This window comes from Muntiacus reevesi, chromosome 15 (assembly GCF_963930625.1).
Source record: "Muntiacus reevesi chromosome 15, mMunRee1.1, whole genome shotgun sequence".
Taxonomy (NCBI): Eukaryota; Metazoa; Chordata; class Mammalia; order Artiodactyla; family Cervidae; genus Muntiacus; species Muntiacus reevesi.
Genome location: NC_089263.1, coordinates 44,232,068 through 44,251,549, shown reverse-complemented (window position 1 = coordinate 44,251,549; position 19,482 = coordinate 44,232,068). Strand labels below are relative to the sequence as shown.

Genomic DNA, 19,482 nt, shown 5'->3' with positions numbered 1-19,482 from the left:
TTTGGGTTGATTTGGGTTGACATGAGGTAGGAGGATTCTAAGAGTGGACTTGAATGTATATATTCATGCTGAGCTCCCTTAAATGAGAAGCCCATCACTGCAATTTGCTCAGCCTTGCCTTGTAGGAAGCAGCAGTCTTCCTGGCCAGTCTCCCTCACCACCCCTAGTTCTCACTAGCTAACAAATCCTGCTTTTCCCATCTTCCTTAACCCCCTCCATCTGGCATACCTCTGTGTGGAATGTCTTCTTGAAGATGCCAGACCCTAATCACAAAGGCCTGTGAGATGGGCGAAGGTTCTCTGTTTATCAAGTGAGCAGCCAGTTGGCCAGTCACTAACCAAGGCATCAGAGTCCCTGCCAAGGAAGGTAAAAAAGGAGGCACATGCTTCTGTTGATTAAGATATTTTTTGCCTCTCTGCATATTAACTCCTTAAGTGCCATTGCCTTAAATTATTGGTGCAGTCTTTACTACTATATGTTTGGATTAGATGGTTAAATTAGTTACAAATAGGTAGTGTGTTGATTGTTAACTATTTTGAGTCTTATGTTCCCACTTGTTTGTGGAACATTACTGCCACCAATGTTTAGGGATCACTTATTAGTGCCTCTTGATGAGAGTGAAAGAGAGTGGAAAAGCTGGCTTCAAACTCAGCATTCAAAAAACTAAGATCTTGGCATCTGGTGCCATCACTTCATGGCAAATAGAAGGGGAAAAAGTGGAAGCAGTGACAAATTTTATTTTCTTGGGCTCTAAGATCACTGCAGACAGTGACTGCAGCCTTGAAACTAAAAGACACTGCTCCTTGAAAGGAAAGTTATCACAAACCTAGACAGTGTATTAAAAAGCAGAGACATCACTTTGCCAACAATGGTCTGTATGGTCAAAGCTATGGTTTTTTCCAGTAGTCATATATGGATGTGAGAGTTGGACCATAAAGAAGGCTGAGTGCCAAAGAGTTAATGCTTTTGAACTGTGGTGTTGAAGAAGACTCTTAAAGAGTCCCTTGGACTGCAAGGAGATCCAACCAGTCCATTCTAAAGCAGATCAGTCCTGGGTGTTCATTGGAAGGACTGATGCTGAAGCTGAAGCTCCAATACTTTGGCCACCTCATGCAAAGAGCCAACTCATTGGCAAAGACCCTGATGCTGGGAAAGACTGAAGGCAAAAAGAGAAGGGGATGGCAGAGGATGAGAAGGTTAGATAGCATCACTGACTCAATGGACCTGAATTTGAGCAAACTCTGGGAGACAGTGGAGGACAGAGGAGCCTGGTGTGCTGCATTCCAGGGGTTGTAAAGAATCGGATATGAGCAACAACTAAACCACTAAATTAGTGTCTTTTGTCAAGCTGTGGAGTCTATAAACAGTATGTCCTGTCAGGAAAATTCATTGATCTTCCCAAACAGAGGCTGGTAAACACATTTCTTTAACTCTGCACTTACTCCAAGATTGCAATGTGATGAAAACAGCCAGAGAGTTCTAATAAGAGACCTGAGTATAATTCCCAATTCTGATACTTACTAGTTAGCCATGTCTCTCTAACAAATTATACCTGACTCTGTGTCTCAGTTTTCTTATTTGTGAAATGAAATGTTAACATCATGCTTAAAAGGTTTGCAGGGGAGTTAAATAATGTTTGAAAATTTTGAATGTTGGACTTGGCGTTGCTGTCACAAAATGAGGTCAATGCATATAATAGCCATTAACATGTCAGGCTACTAAGCTCCAATTTAAAGCCCCATATTTTATGAGAAAATTAGAAAATATTTAGAGGAAAAGAATAAAACTCATCTGTAGATAGGGAAATAATACTACTACTCAAATACTTCAGAGGAAGTATAATTTTTAACCATGTGGAATAAAAGGCTATTGCAGTAATGGTTTTTAAGTCATGATGAATTACATTGAGAATGGTGACAGCTGATTGCCCTTGCAAGGGAGCAAAAAACTGGAGTAAAATAATAGGCATATGCATGAGGAATGTGGGTTAGGAACAAAGGAAGTTTACTGATTGATGACAGTTGGAACAAATTATGGAAGTTAGTTGAAAATGTTGAATAACAGAATAGATTTTTTATCAACATTAGTATCCATTTACACAATTAAGATATGATCCATCAAAAATATTTTACTTAGGCTAGGTGACCTGTTTTACCATAAATTTTTAAAAATTTATTGTGGTAAAAACACCTGAAATCTACACATAACAAATTTTAAATGCTTAATTTATTATAGTTGTCTGTAGGTAGTGTTATACAGCAGATCTCTAGAGCTTTTTCATCTTGCTTAGCTGAAATTTTATGCCTGTTGGTTTGTAACTCATTTCCCCCTCCCCCAACCCCTGGCAACCATTGTTCCCCTCTTCGATTCTATGAATTTGACAATTTTAGGTATCTCATATAAGTGGAATCATGCAGTATTTGTCTGTGACTGGCTTATTTCACTTTACATGGTACCCTCAAGGCTCATCCATGTTGTTATATATTGCAGAATTTCCTTCTTTGTAAAGATGAATAGTATTCCATTGTATATATATATATATATATATATATATACCACATTTTTAATCCATTCACCTGTCAGTGTACATTTTGGTTGCATACATATCTTGGCTGTTGTGAATACTGCTATGATGAATTTGTTGTTGTTGTTTAGTCACAAGACATGTCTGATTCTTTTGCGACCCCATGGACTGTAGCCCGCCAGGCTTCTCTGTCCATGGGATTTCCCAGGCAAAAATATTGGAGTGGGTTGCCATTTCCTTCTCCAGGGGATCTTCCTGATTCAGGATCAAGCCCACATCTCCTGTATTGCAGGTGAATTCTTTACCACTGAGCCACCCAGGAAGCTCCAATGATGAATATAGGAGTGTTAATATTACTCTGAGATTTTGATTTCATTTTGTTTGGAGAAATACTAAGAAGTGGGGTTGCTGGATTATATAATACTTCTATTTCTAATTTTTGAGAAACTTCTATACTGATTTCTATAAAGCTTATATCATTTTGCATTTCTATCAACAGTGTACAAGTGTTCCAATGTTTCCACATTGGAGAGATTGGTGAGGTTGTTGTCCTCACCAACACATATCTTTTGTATTTTTTTATAGTAGCCATCCTCACACAAGTGAAATGAGATTTCACTGTGCTTTTGATTTACGCTTCCCAGATTATCTACATTTCCCAGATTATTAATGACATTGAGCATTTCTTCATATGCCTGCTGGTCATTTGTAAGTCTTCTTTGGAAAATGTCTATTTAAGTCCTTTGCCCATCTTTAAATCAGGTTATTAGTTTTCTTGGTATTGAATTATAGGAGATCCTTGTATATTTTAATAGTAACCTCTCATCATATGTATGGTTTGCAAATATTTTCTCCCACTCCATAAGTTTTTATTTTACTCTTTTGTTTCCTTAGCTATTCAGAAGTTTTTTTGACATAGTCCCACATGTCTATGTGCTTTTGGTGTCATATTGATGAAATCATTGCCAAGACCAATGGCCCCTTGGTTGAAGATTAGCTGACCATTTATAAGCATTTAGCATACATGCTCAGGCTTCCCTGGTGGCTCAGACAGTAAAGAATCTGCCTGCGGTCCAGGAGACCCAGGTTCAATCCCTGGGTTGGTAAGATCCCTTGGAGAAAGGAATGGCTACCCACTCCAGTATTCTTGCCTAGAGAATTCCATGGACACAGGAGCCTCTTTTATTCATCTTTCTCAAGGTTGATTTGGCTACTTTTGGTCTTTTGTGATTCCATATGAGTTGTATTTTTTTTATTTCTATGAAAAATGCTATTGAAATATTTACAAGGAGAAATATCAATGACCTCAGATATGCAGATGACACCACAGTTATGGCAAAAGGTGAAGAACTAAAGAGCCTCTTGATGAAAATGAAAGAAGAGAGTGAAAAAGTTGGTTTAATACTCAACATTCAGAAAACTAAGATCATGGCATCTCATCCCATCCCTTCATGGCAAATAGATGGGGAAACAGTGGAAACAGTGACAGACTTCATTTTTTTGGCACCCCAAAATCACTGCAGATGGTGACTGCAGCCATGATATTATAAGACGTTTGCTCCTTGGAAGAAAAGTTATGACCAACCTAGACAGCATATTAAAATGCAGAGACAATACTTCTCCAACAAAGGTCCATCTAGTCAAAGCTATGGTTTATCCAGTAGTCATGTATGGATGTGAGAGTTGGACTATAAAGAAAGCTGAGTGCTGAAGAATTGATGTTTTTGAACGGTGGTGTTGGAGAATACTCTTGAGAGTCCCTTGGACAGCAAGGAGATCCAATCAGTCCATCCTAAAGGAAATCAGTCCTGAATATTCATTGGAAGGACTGATGCTGAAGCTGACACTCCAATATTTTGGCCACCTGATGTGAAGAACTGACTCATTTGAAAAGACCCTGGTGCTGGGAAAGATTGAAGGCAGGAGGAGAAGGGGACGACAGAGGATGAGATGGTTGGATGGCATCACCAACTCAATGGACGTGAGTTTGAGCAAACTCCGGGAGTTGGAGATGGATAGGGAGACCTGGCATGCTGCAATCCATGGGGTCCCAAAGAGTCAGACACGACTGAGCAACTGAACTGAACTGAACTGAACTGAACAGGAATTGCATTGAATCTGAAAATCATTTAGGGTTGTATGGAAATTTTAACAACGCTAAGTCTTCCAATACATGAGCATGAACTGTCTTTGTGTTTGTCTTTTAAAATTCTTCACCAATGTTTTGTAGTTTTCAGTATACAGATCTTTCATCTTCTTAGGTAAGTTTGTTGCTAAGTATTTTATTATTGTTGGTGCTATTGTTAAATGGGATTACTTTTCTAATTTCCTTTTCAGATAGTTCACTGTTAGTGTGTAGAAACATGAATGATTTTTATATGATTATTTGTATACTGCAGCTTTACTAATTTATTAGTTCTAAATGTTTGTTATGGAGTCTTTAGGTTTTCTTACACATAATGAAAATGTTAGTCACTCAGTTGTGTCCAATTCTTTGACACCCCATGGACTGTAGCCTGCCAGGCTCCTCTGAACATGAAATTCTCCAGGCAAGAATATTGGAGTAGGTAGCCATTCCTTTCTCAAGGGGATCTTCCCAACCCAGGGATAGAACCTGGGTCTCCCACATAGTAGGCAGATTCTATACTGTCTGAGCCACGAGGGAAGCCTTTCTACATATAAGACCATGTCATATATAACAGAAACAATTTTATTTCTTCAGACTTTGATGCCTCTTATTTTTGTTTTCTTGCATAATTGCTCTGACTAGGACTTCCATTACTATGTTACTATGATAAGAGCAGGCATCTTTGTCTTGTTACTTAGATCTTAGAGAAAAGGCTTTCAGTTTTTTACCAGTGAGTATGATGTTAGCTGTGGGCTTTACTTATGTTGGGACTTTATTACATTGAGGTACTTTCTTTCTGTTTCTATTTTCTTGAGAGTTTATCACGAAAACTTGCTTAATTTTATCAAGTGCATTTTCTACATGTATTGAGAGAATCGTGTGGTTTTTTTAATCCTTTATTCTCTTAATGTGCTTTATCATATTAATCAATTGTCATATGTTGAACCATCCTTTTATCCCAGGGATAAATCCCACTTTGTCATAATTTATGATCCTTTTAACACACTGTTGGATTTGATTTGCTAGTGTTTTTTGAGAAATTTTACATCATATTCATTGGGGATCTTGTCCTATAGTTTTCTTGTCTTGTGGTGTCTTTGGCTTTGATATCAAGATAATGCTGGCCTCATAAAATGAGGTGGATGTGTTCCTTCCTCTTCAATTTTTTGTAAGAATTTAAGAAGCATTGGCAGTAATAGAAGAATTAATGTTTGGTAGAATTCACCAGTGAAACTATCTAGTCCTGGACTTTTCTTTGTTGGGAGACTTTTGATTGTTAATGTAATTTCCATACTAGTTACAGTCTATTCAGACTTTTTACTTCTTTGTGATTTAGTCTTGATAGGTAGTTTATTTCTAGGAATTCATCCATTTCTTCTAGATTATCCAGTGTGTTCATATATAATTGTTCACAATAGCTTCTTATGATACTTTCTAGTTCTGTGGCATCCGTTATAATGTCAGTTATAATTTCTCTTCTTTCATTTTGGATTTTGAGTCTTCTCCCTTTTTTTCTTAATCAGTTTTGCTAAGGGTTTGTCGGTTTTATCTTTTAAAACCCCCAACTCAATTTCATTTATTTTTTTCTATTGTTTTTCGAATGTTTATTTTATTTCTGTTCTAATCTTTATATTTCCTTCCTCCTGCTAACTTTGGACTTAGTGTTCCCTTTAGTTCCTTGAGCTATAAAATTAGATTGTTTGAGATCTTCCTTTTTAAAAAAATACAGGTGTTTATCACTGTGAACCTCCCTCTTAGTACTCCTTTGCTGAATCTTATAAGTTTGGGTATGTTGTATTTTCTTTTTCATTTGGCTTGAGGTATTTTCTAAATTTTTTATTTTGGGCTTTGTATAATAGTCTCCCACAATCTCTTAGACTAGCTTTACTCTTTTTCCTTCCTTTTTCATTTTGCTCCTCTGACTGAATTATATCCAATAGTCTGTCTTTGTGTTTGCTGATTCCTTCTTCTGTTTGATCTAGTCTACTACCGAGTTCTTCTAGTGAATTTTTTATTTAATTATCGTGTTTTTCAACTCCATGATTTCTGTCTGGTAATTTTTTATATTTCCTGTCTCCTCATTGAAATTCTCACTTTATCCACACGTGTTCCTTTGACCTCAGTGAGCATCTTTATGACAGTTTTTTGAATTCTGAGTCAGGTAAATCATGTCATTCTCTTTCCTTATAGTCAGCTTCTGGAGCTGTGTCATGTTTCTTAATTTGGAACATCTTTGCCTGATTGTTCATTTTCCTTAACTCTCTTTGTTGGTGTCTGTGCATTACACAAGGCAGTCTTCATAGACTAGCCTCATGCAGGAGAAGTGAAAGTCATTCAGCTGTGTCCGACTCTTTGCGGCCCCATGGACTATACAGTCCATGGAATTCTCCAGGCCAGGGTACTGGAGTGGGTAGCCTTTCCCTTCTCCAGGGGATCTTTCCAATCCAGAAATCGAACCCATGTTTCTGGCATTGTGGACAGATTCTTTACCAGCTGAGCTACAAGGGAAGCCCTCATGCAGGAGAAAGTTAGAAAGTTAGTTAAGTCGCTCAGTCGTGGCCGACTCTTTGCGACCCCATGGACTATAGCCCACCAGGCTCTTCCGTCCATGGGATTCTCCAGGCAAGAATACTGCAGTGAGTTGCCATTTCCTTCTCCATTTCCTTCTCCATGCAGGAGAAGACCCCCACAATTCAGACTGGCTAGAGATTCTGGGTACCTGTACTCTTTCCCTTCTCAGGAAGAAGCAGGCAGCTGTCATTTTTGTCTTCTTACTCCGTACTGAGCAAAAGGAGAGATATGGCCTCTAACAGTCCAACCCTTCATCTCAGCTCTCCCCAAGGTGGCTAGACTCTACTGGAGCCATTAGAACTCCAAGATAGGCAAGGAATATACCAGTTCTTTATTCCAGTTCTTCTTCTCTATACCAGTTCTTCTCATTCAGCCCCAGAGAAGGTGGACATGCAAATTAATCCCTTCCCTCCCCTAGGAGAAGCAGGAAGTTAGGGAGTCTTCCTGATTATATGGCAATACACTAGGGGCAGGGACTCTGGTGGGAGGGTGTGCTGAATCTCCCTACTGAATTCTGTAAGTCTGCTCATGTGGACCCAGGGTACAGGAATGTTCAACTGATTTCTAGATTTCTCACGCAGAGAATCTGTCCATGAATTGTTGGGTTTGTGTGAGAAAAGGAGAATTCAAGTCTTCCTGCTCTGCCACCTTGCTGATGTCACTCTTTAGGTTAGGGGACATTCTGAATTCACTTCCAGTCTTGTGATTTTATTTTCCACCACTTAAATCTTTCTTGGACTGAGAGGTGATCTCCTTGACTATTGAAGTGGAGTATAGTCCTGAGAGGCAAGTGTATGTCTCTAATTCTGCTGGTTGATATCTGGCAATCTCAGAGCCAGTATTTTGACTTCTTCACTTCCAAATAATAGAATCATGGCTCTTTTTTGGTTAATTCAAAATTATACTCATTAGTAAGATAGTTTCTGTAAGCTTCAGATGCCTCATCTACTCAGCAATGTTGTGAGGCTTTAAATATACAGAAAGTGCTTAACACAGTGCCTAGCAGATTGTGTGTTATCATTATCATCATCAGCTTTTTCAATTTTTAATAAAATAAACTAAAAGGGCAAAATGACATCCCAAGTAATATGATAATCAAGCCAGAAGGCTAGGCATTCAGCTAATGCACAGCAACTTGTAACGTACAATAAGTGTAGGTTGGATAAGTATACAACAAATGAATGGTGAATGTGAGGCAATATAACATAGTGAATGAATTGTAATAAAATGTAATGGTTGGAAGTCTGAAGAACTTGAGTGCAAATCCAAGCTCAACCTCTTATAAGCAATGCGGTCTTGATCAATTGGCTTGATTCTTTAAGTTTCATGTCTTTATTTATAAAAAGGGGTTATGTACCTAATTCATAGGGTTCTTATATATGCTTTATACATGTTTTCTGCATATAAACTTGTCTAGAAATAAGTAACTATTATTAACAGTACTATTAATTCTGTTAGTGAAAGTTATGAAAAATAGCACAAATATCATAAGGTATATTATTTTATTACTTCTGTTTATTTTTACTATTTTATTGTTATTTCCTGTTGTGGTTATTGACAAGAATGATTTACTGATTGCCAGTACAGAATGACCCATTCAAACTATGTCATAGGTTTCTCTCACACTGAACAACCTCACAGATATGCATTCTTGCTTTGGATGGAGCTGGGGTAGGAAAAGGTGAACAGAGTTAACAGTGTTGCATTCAGTTATGGAGCCTTAAAGAAACAAATACCTGTTTCCACCAAAGAAGGCTTTAAAATGCTCCGCAGTACGTCTAGGTTCCTTTAGAGCATCACTTGCCTAGCCAGGCTTCCCTGGTTGCTCAGCTGGTAAAGAATCTGCCCTCAATGCAGGAGACCCCAGTTCGATTCCTGGGTCAGGAAGATCCCCTGGAGAAGGGATAGGCTACACACTCCAGTATTCTTGGGCTTCCCTGGTGGCTCAGCTGGTAAAGAATTCACCTGCAATGAGGGAGACCTAGGTTCCATCCCTGGGTTGGGAAGATCCCCTGGAGAAGGAAATGGCTACCCACTCCAATATTCTGGCCTGGAGAATACCATGGACTGTATAGTCCGTGGGGTCACAGAGTCATACACAACTGAGCGACTTTCGTTTTCTTTAACTTTATCTAGCCAAGGATCCAGAAAAAAAGAACCATAAGCTTCTGTTAAGCAGTGGTTCTCAGACTTACGCATCCATAAGAATAATTTGGAAAACTTGTTTAAATAGATTGTTGTGCTTCATCCCTAGAGTTTTAGGTCCTATAGTCCTGGTAAAGCCCAAGTTTTCATTTCTAGTAAGTTCCCACATGATACTGATGGTAATGGTTCAAGGACTACGCTGTGAGAACCATTGAGTTCACCGATACAGTTGAGGTATAAGTAATCCAACTCCAGAGTGGGAATATTTGCAGAAATATTTTCACTACAGTGAATTGCCTGATAACTCCCATGAAAATGAGGGCTTCCTGTTTTCAACACTGCATTGTCCTCTTCTTACTTTATAAATTTATTGGTAGGAAAAATGATTTGACGAAGTTGTTTTTAACTTTTATGAGCCTGATAAAGTCTATTGAAACTTTCTCCAGAAAAACCCAAATACACATACACAGAGCATTGCTTGTAATTTCAGGTGGTTCTCAGGTACCTCCCCCCACAGCCCACCTACCAACCCATAAGAGTATCAGTAGAAAAACTGTCCCCTTAAGGCAAAGTCTTGGGTTCACTTGGATGTAACAAAAATTTCTTCTTATGCTTGGATTTGCACTCAAGTTCTTCTTATACTTCTTCTATACCTTTCAGTTCACACATTTGTAAAATAAAAGTAAAAATAATAGTCCTTACCTCAAAGAGTGATTAATTGATATAGTACACTGAAGAGGCTAATCTGAAAACCAAAACCACTAAATATTACCTTTTGCCCTCTCTTTCTAGTCTTGCTACAACAATCCTCATTCTTGAGGCAAGTGGATGCCTCTCCCCACTAGGGGAAAGATCAGGAAGTATAAGAAAGAAGAGCCCAAAAAGTAATATTTCAAGACTTTACTCTATGCTCATTGCATTCTTTTGCTAAAATCTGGTCACAGGTTGCCATATCATGGTTCTCTCCGTGAGTCACTGAGTCATGGGGTCTGGCAAGCCCAGGCCTGGCTCTGTGACCTGAGAGTCTCAATTCATTTGCCTGGAAATATTCCACTTTGCAAATGTCCAATGCCTTGTCATGTCCCCATGTTAATGCTTCCTGGCAGAAAGGCAGAAATGTGAAGTCCTAGTAGGAGCTCATTTCCAGGGTAGAAGAGAAATTCCAGCTTTGAGAAATAGTGATTAAGAGTAAATCCTGATCCTCACTGTTTGTACAAAATAATAATAATAATAAGTGCAGTGATAAGCTAATCAGCAGACATTTGTTTAGCACTTACTGTGCACCCTGTGCAGTGATGACACAAAGAGGAGTAATATATGCTCCTCAGCATACATGCTGTATCAGCTCACAGTCCAACAGGGAACATGGATACAAGCAAAAACAAACCAGACACAAAGAGAAGTGTAGCAAGAACAATGATCGCGACAGTGCTTCAGGAGCGCAGGAGAGGGAGAAGTCAGTTTCAAGTGATCCATAGACGTCTCTTGGGCAAGCTGGGATTTAAGCTGTACTGTAAAGAGTGGGGCTGCTGTCCATGAAGATGATAGTGAATGGTATTCTAGGCTGTGTGAGTTGTTTGAAAAAAGATGTGGAGTTAGAAAAGTATTTGGTAGAAAATTTGCATGATTATAATTAAGATTTAACCAGCCTGACTATAGTATGGGTTGGGCATAGAGGTGTAGAATTTGAGGCTCGAAAGCATATCGTGGGAAAGAAAGCAAAGGCCAACAAGGAGTTTTGTTTGACCTTACTCTCCGTGGAGTGGGGAAGGGTTGAGGGCCTTTGAGTAGGGAGGCAGATCTGTTTTTATAAAAAGAGAACCCTGGTGCCACTGCGAAAAACAGGTGACAGAGGCAAGAAGAAAGCAAGACCTAGAAAGTCACAGGCATGAGCCAAAGCCAGAGAAGTGAGAGCAGCCAGAGGGGATGAAGGGAAGGGACATTTGAGGGACTGCATTCATCCAAGGATGGCTGCGACATGCAGCAAATAAAGCAGAGGGGAGCTGGCCAGGCTCTCCTTGGCGCACCTAATTTCCAGCCGGGTTGCTCCCTCTTGCAGACCATAGGCTCAGAGGAAGAGGCTGAGAGGGGCCCAGAGGCCTTTGGTGAGGGGCACCTCTTGGCTATCCCCAAAGACTTTTCTCCCCCCTAGAATGTCCAGAGGGGTAGCAATTGGCCATCTGCTTTGCCTGTGTGGAATATCAATCAAAAGCAATGGTTCTCAGATATGGGCCCTTTGTCTGGCCAGGTGAGAAGTCCTAAAGTTCTTTTAAGTCAATGTTCAGGCACTTTCCCAGGTGATTCTGATCTGGGAATCTAAGGTGGGTATGAGGTAGGGCTGTGCATCCATATTTTGTAAAGCTCCCAGGTGGCTCTGATGCACAGATGAATTTGGGAACTAGTGTGGGACCTTACTGCTGAGCTGAGAAATGTGTAGAAACCATGGGTTCAATGTAAGCTTGTGCTAGTGAACACTATGATGGCTTGAAGACCTTAGTATTTGGTCCCCAACACTGTCTCAAACATAATGACCCTCGTTGAGTGTCTTAGCCACGCCTCCCTCCTCAACTCCAATCCTCAGCAAACACATCAGGAGTGGGGGAGAGCTGTGTGCTTGACAGGGTCCCCTGAATGTCCCCAAAGGTCTGTGTGCATCCAAGTCATCACTTTCACCCTTGTCCTTGGCCATGTCACAGGAGCACCATGAGGGTCTCATTGCAGGTGTTTTGAGACTTTAGAAAACAGGCTACATAAAAATACTATCCATTTTCTGCCAGGCTCACACAATATTCATAGCACTTTTATTAGTGTTGTTTTTATTTTTCAGAGAAACCATACAGCACAAGAGTAGGGTAGGTGTTAAACATGTCCCTTCTGTCTGCTGGGCTCCATGGGATGCAGTGGCCAGCGCATGGTCAGACACCCAGAACTGGCCCTGAATCCACCACCCTCCTGAGCTCCAGGTTTGCTCCTGTGCCAGCATGGAGGAGGGTAACATAAAGGCATTTTTCTCTCCTTGTAAAAGAGAAGAAGATGGGGGAGGGGGAATTATTTAAACACACCTCACTCATACTGCAATCACAGCATTGTTTTCCCTGTTGAAACACCCTGTTGGTTTTTAAATCCCTTTAAACCTACTCGGCACCTGTATGGCCCAGATCCAAGAATTATTATCGAACCCCTCGCTTTTTATATTTAAACACGTAGGAGTTTCTGTGATGGTATCTGGCTCTTGGTTTCATTGAAAATCTCAGAGTTTCCAGAATTTTTCTTCTTCCATCAAAGTTAGAAGCATGCAATTCTAAGACCTGATTTTTTTTTTAATTAAGCAGAGAATGGTTCCCCCTTAAGTTCTCCTGCTAGATAAAATAGCATCACGGCACAACCCGGTGTTGTTCCTCTCTGAAGACCTTTCTGAAGTACTAACCAAAAGAGAGGGCAGGGGGAGGATGGGGGAGGTCCCTGTCAGCAACTTACGGTGTGTGAGATGAACTTTCTTTTGGGTAAGGACTGAGGTTGAGAGCAAAATGAGAACTTCCCGGCAAATTCATTATAACACAGTATAATGTGAGCTCGCTGGGCACAAAAATAGGCTGAAGGAAAGCAACTTCAACATCAGACCTAATTAAATACTTTGATGTCAGAAAGCAGAGCAGGCAGGGGTGGAAAATCAAATCAGACCAAAGTGAAGGACCTAAATTCAAATGGAAAGAAGAAATATTTCTCCCTCTCTCTCTCTCTCTCTTCTTTTCTTCCTTTGCCATGAAGGAAGAATACGATTGAGGAACAATGGGCTATAAATTCTTCAGCCAATTAGTCCAGTGACTTACTACTGTTTCTAGTGCACAGAATGTCACAGGCTATTTTGCAGCCTCCCCAAGTTGGTTTGTTAATAACAGGAAGCTAGCACTTCTCAGTACAGTGGATCAGCTACACGTGAAAATAAATGCAAAAAACCTGGAGGGGAATAGCAGCAGACCGAGAGTAGCCTTGATTTAATTTAACATTTGGGGGTCCACACACAAATGAGCATTTTAGTAGGCTTCATGGTGGAAGTTGCTGTCATTTGTAAAATATTCTGGCCAATTAGCTAATAGTGTGCTTGGATTTCTCCTGTTTTGATACAGTAATACTAAGTACATTGTGAAGCCCAATTATACAAATCATCCCCATATGCCATACCAGTCTTTCTTTATGAACTGTGTTTATAAATCCTGTGTGAGGAAATGTGTACTTCAGCAATTTAGACCATGTGTAAAAACATAGCCAATGGGATTGTCAAGAAAACAAGTTCCAGCCTAGGAAATCCTAATGTGTTCCGCTGGAATAACAGGAGGGTGCCAGGCAGCGCAATGCTCTGCTTAAATACATATTGCTTTATCGTGTTTAACCGATTTAGGGGCTTCCGCTTCCCTTTCTGTTATTTTATTCTTCTTTTCTTTTAGGATCCAACCTTGGAGTTTTTGAGAAAATTTGGGATTGGTCTTCTCTCAGGCACAATAGCCTCAGTCATTAACATCCCTTTTGATGTTGCCAAAAGTCGGATTCAAGGGCCTCAGCCAGTTCCTGGAGAGATCAAGTACAGAACCTGTTTTAAAACAATGGCCACGGTCTATCAGGAAGAAGGGTAACACACTCTTACTTTAATAAATGAGCAAGACTAAAGCATTGCTAAAGCCGTATTATACTTCTATTTTGATGAGGGCCATTAAGCCCTCCTCCATTGGGTCTGTGTCTGAGAAGCTTTAGGGAATAGATCAGGAACTTTGTGAGATAACACAGGAATGAGATGTTGCCAAAAACCTTCTTACACCAAGAAACATGAGCCACGATCATTCAGTATGCAGTATGTTTGTCCGAGAATGCCAAGGTGAACTTTCCGCTTGACAGTTTGCATAATACGCTATTGCATATAATATGCCTTGTTCCCACATGGGCAGGAGAGCGAGTGTCCTCTGACTATAAACCTAATCAAAATGTCACCTAATTATATTCTCCTGGGAGAGTTAAACATGATAGTTCTGTGAAAGTAGTTTCCTTTTAAAGTATGTGCCTTTTTCTGCTGGTGTTTTTTAGTTTTTTAAGTCTTGTTTTTGTCTTTCTGCCCCTCCTTACCAGGTCTCATTCTCAATAGGCAAGTAATGTTTTACAATTTTGATCTAAACTGCATCATATTTCTTTTTGTGAAGACTAAGTCTTTTAAACTCAATTACAAGAGTCATTTTGTCCATATACACAGCTGTCTTAAAAGTAAGGCCTGTCTTGAACACAAAAACTATCTCGCTGATGAAAGTCCTATTTCTGATGAGACAAGATCAGCATAGCTTGAGTAATAAAGAATTAACTCTTTCCTCTCATCCAATTTGCTGCAGGGAATACTTGGCCAGATACTATCTGTTTGGGGATTTGAAAATTTTTTTTCAAATGACTTGTTTGGGTAAATACTGGGTCAACATCTCTATAAAGCTGAGGTGCAAATCCATTGCATGTTCAGAATAAGAATGTTTGTGCTCTTTCTCTTCCGGTTCTAGCATTTTAGCTTTGTATAAAGGCCTGCTTCCCAAGATTATGAGACTCGGACCAGGTAATTATGTTTTCATTACTTATATCCTTCCTTTTTTATTGTTCTAGTATATTTCTTGTTCTTATTTGTGTCTATCGGAGAAGGCAATGGCACCCCACTCCAGTACTCCTGCCTGGAAAATCCCATGGACGGAGGAGCCTGGTGGGCTGCAGTCCATGGGGTCGTGAAGAGTCAGACACGACTGAGTGACTTCACTTTCACTTTTCACTTTTATGCATTGGAGAAGGAAATGGCAACCCACTCCAGTGTTCTTGCCTGGAGAATCCCAGGGATGGGGTCGCACAGAGTCAGACACGACTGAAGTGACCTAGCAGTAGCAGCAGTAACACAATAAAAGTTGGTCACACTGTGAAACATGGAAACCTTAAGAATAAAAAGTTGTGTAGCAGTAAGACACTAAGGGAGTCCATTAGATGTGTTGTACTTTTGTTTATAAAGTATTATTTATGGCCTTGCTAGAGGCTGATAGAAGCCAAAGCCCAGCTTAAGTCAATAGGAAAGGATCCACAGTCAGTTGGAGTTTGAGTGGCTTCTGGCTAAAGGGGAGGATTTTCATTGAGTAAGGGACCAGCCCAATAAACCTCTCTCTGGTTCTAGTTCGTTCTTGCTCCTGCCTCAACTTTGCTTGACAGAGAGAAAAGCAGGAGTTCTCCTCCATGAAGAGCCGGCCATATCTCTGCACAGTCGCCTCTGGGGAGGGGAGCAGGGAAGCTGCAGCCTGGCTCTCGCCTTCCTGGCTCCTGTCAGCGTGATGGCGGAGGGGATTGGCTCGGGGCCTTACCTCAGGATGCCAGCCCACAAAAAGCCGGCTGCCATTCCCACAGGGAGAGTCAGCTGCCTCTATGTAAATAGATAAGAAAGCAACTGCTGCAGACTCTACCACCTGGGCAAATAGTCTTGGATTATAAGCAACCTTGTGAATAAGTGCAGAAGTATGCACTAGACCACACAGATTTTTTTTACCAGGCCACACTCACCTACTTAGACATCCTGGTAATCTTCCCCCAAACCTTCCCCTGCTCCTCCCCCCTCTCCCTTTCCCCTTCCATCCTCCCTTTGAACACCCCATGTGCCCCTTCCCTGCCACACTCACACACGTGCATATTTACGTTTAAATCTCAGCCTTTCTGCCAACCTGAGATATAGAACAGCAGTCTGTAAATTGAAGCTGTTGAACACTTCATACTTTCATATATTTAGAAAACACTTTTACAATTCCCAGTCCATCTATCCCAGACTTCCTAGGCATTTAAGCATGGATTTTTGCTTCACATTTGAGATTCAGACCTCTTACTGGTCCATGTGTAAAAATGAACTCAGTCATAAAGAATATTGGTGATTTTGTGGAACTCTCTCTGCAAGAATGTGGTATTTTTCCTTCACCACACAGTAAAAACCTGCTAGTAGACCTAGTATTAGAGAAAATCATAGGACTGACCCTCCTCCAGCATTCTCAGGAAGCCATGGGCCTGAAAAGGGAGAGTGATCAGGGAGAGTTTAGCTAAAATGGTAATTGACTGGAACCTCAATCCAAAACTCTTAAATAATCTGACCCCAAGTTTTGTTAGAGGCTTACAAATGTTTGGTTGGCTTTTTAAATGTTTTTGCATGAGGTGTCCTGAGTTGCTGTGGTGTTAAATCCAATGAAAAGGGTTGTTGTGAACATACTGTCCAGGCTAAACAAAATTGTGAATAACTGGTCTGCACTGTCATCCCAAACATGCAAGTCCTACCAGCCTCAAAGGAAAGAAAGTTGTAGAGAGGAAGGTAAGACTTAAATATGAGTTTTGTTTTGTTTTTGAGAGAGAGGGTAAAAAAGAAAAGCTGGTTGAACCTGGAATTCTCATCCTTCATTCTGGAGAAACATCCCGACTTATATACAATTGTGAAGGGTAAAACACCTTAGTTTTGTAAGTCTTAACAGCTCTCTGTGGCTAATGATCAGGATCTCCCAGGAAAGGAGAATTTTAAAGTCTGTGGTTCAGACTCCAAATATCACTAGGCTGAAAACGTACTCAGTTCTGTGTGTTCTTGTCTTACACTGCAAACGGTTAATAAGAGGAAATACAGCAATTACATACGTATGACAACCCTCGGTAGTGCATCCCTTTTTGTTTGCCAGAACTCCAGGAGAGCTACAGCAGCCAAGATGGGGCTAATAGAGTATCTCCATGGGTTAAAAATGAAAATTACAGGCACATAATTATCTTTGGCATAAGGTTACACAAACATGTGCAGCCTGTAGATTTTTTTAAAAAAAGAAGCATATGGCAGTGTGTACAAAATAAGATGAAAATCAAGTTCTATTTCTTTCTGTCAAAAGTCAGTCTTCTGTTCACATAGCCAAGTCTTCTCTAAGATGTGCTCTGGGTATTTGTCCACATTTTGATTTTGTAACACTGTTCACATAGACACGAAAGGACAGAGAACATTTTAAAGGGCACAGGATGTGTGCTGTTTACCGCATCAGAGAGAACACAAAATCATTCACATACACGTGCTTCTGATGTCTAGGTATTCAGCAGCCTCAGTGTTTGTCTTCCTATATCGTATTCCTGTTGACATATTATATAGCAAGCCTTTTTGCAGCCAATTATATAACTCTTCTCTTCCCAGATAAATGATGGTCTTATGACACCTAATACAACTACCAGATTTGCAAGTGCAATCCATATCTATGTGAGGCAGATGAAAGGAATGAAGGCAACAAAAGGAGGCTGAAAGCTGGTTAAGTTTTGAAATACAGATTTTAGAAGGACTCAGAAGCTATTTTTCACATTACAATCCAGTTGAAAGCTGTAAGAGAAAACCAGGCCCATCTATCAAGCACCATCTTAGAATGCTATGTCCCTGTTGAATGCAGCTACAACAATGCTCATTATAAACTGGAAAAGATAAATCCTTTGCCTGCATGTGACAAATCCGAAGGTTTCTGTTCACGGGAAAGTCACATGCCCTTACATGACTAAATGTGTATTTATTTACTTTTAAAAATTAAAAGTGCCTGAAAAAGAATCTGATGAGAAATGATGAAGGTTACAGAAACTCATGGGGAAAAAATGTATTTGGAGGCTCAAGATGGTCTTGATTTTGCTCCGAGAATTTTCCACAGTAGTTTTCTGTCTATGCATTGGAGGTTGAGAACTGATGATTCTGAATGGCTTCTGCCTGATAGGCTGCTTAAGACTCCAGGGGATTCAGAAACCCAGTGGGAAAGACAACACAATCTCACAGGATTAAAAATTGCTCTTTTCTTTTCTAGGTGGTGCAGTGATGCTGCTGGTTTATGAATACACCTATTCATGGCTTCAGGAGAACTGGTGATTGCCTACGGTGTATTTTCCCCCCTTGTGAAAATGGATTTTCATTAGACAGCACCATCAGGAGGCAAGACTATCTATCAGTTAAGCCTATACAATGATAAATTATAATTATACACTTAGATACAGTTGTAAAGGGTAAAACAGTGTTCAAGAACAAAACCTATTTTGATACTTCAAAAATTATCTCTAGACAATTTGAAACTGTCATTTTAATCATATCCTTAAAACTATTAGGAGAAAATTAATACTGTGAAGCAATGAAATATATAAACTGAATATAGAAAAGTAGCATGGAAATTAGATATATTCCATAAAAAACAATACAAATTTTATGACCTATGTTCCTCTTATGTGGCTTTGCAATAAAAATTCATTGTATTGATGATTATTTTTTCCAGAAAGGTAAAGAAGTGTTTATAAGTGAAAAAAAATGCCAAAATTTAAAGTTTTATAAGGAACTAAATTCTTCCATAAATATTATTTAATCATATACAAGGAAAATGTTTCTGAAGGGTACTAAAATGGCCTTTTTAAAATTTCATGTTAAAATGTGAATTGTTGGTTTCCTTTGGTAATAATATACATCTCATCTGTATTTTCCTAAACCTACTTTATATTTTGCACTGCTGGTTAAAGCAGGTCATATTTTTAAATTATATTTGAAGTCTTTTGTGACAAAGATAAAACATGAAATTATATTAAAACTACTTTTCTTCACATAGTTCCCTTTGAAAACAAGTTTTAATGCTGAAATATTTTTATGTTAAATCAAAATTTGAACTGCTCCTTAGGCCTGTGTGTGCTGTCTGTGTTTGCATCAGATACCTTTTCTCAGAATTCTTATCTATGCCATTTTTTTAAAAGGATGTTTAGAATAAAACTACATTTCTAGCTTACTAGTTTTAAGTGATGGTTTCAGATGTGAAGTCTACCAACTTCAATGTTAAAATATGTATTATGAAGGAGAAAATGTTTCAAAAGAGAAGTACATTCTTAGCATTTCCAAAGATGCCTGTACTAACATGCACTCAAAAAAAACATTTCCTTGACGTTGATGTAACGAAGCTTAATTTTATATCTGTATCCTGAAGTGATGCTCCTTCAGTAGCTCGAGTCAACAAAGATATCTGTTCTAGGATGACACCTGTTCCTAACTATAACCAGAAGATCTGTCTACCATGAAGCTGTATCACTAAAACATTTTGAA

General features: G+C 39.5%; 1 protein-coding gene across 3 annotated transcripts in view; it reads left to right on the top strand.

Annotated features, from left to right (window-relative positions):
- Positions 1-19,482, top strand: part of SLC25A21 (solute carrier family 25 member 21) — a 498,703-nt gene extending 479,221 nt beyond the window's left edge. For all 3 annotated transcript variants that reach the window (XM_065906189.1, XM_065906191.1, XM_065906190.1), the window contains exons 8-10: positions 13,814-13,995; positions 14,900-14,952; positions 18,215-19,482. In XM_065906189.1, the coding sequence (XP_065762261.1) occupies positions 13,814-13,995; positions 14,900-14,952; positions 18,215-18,276 (297 nt within the window). In that variant the 3' untranslated portion in view covers positions 18,277-19,482. The remainder of the gene's footprint in view (positions 1-13,813; positions 13,996-14,899; positions 14,953-18,214) is intronic.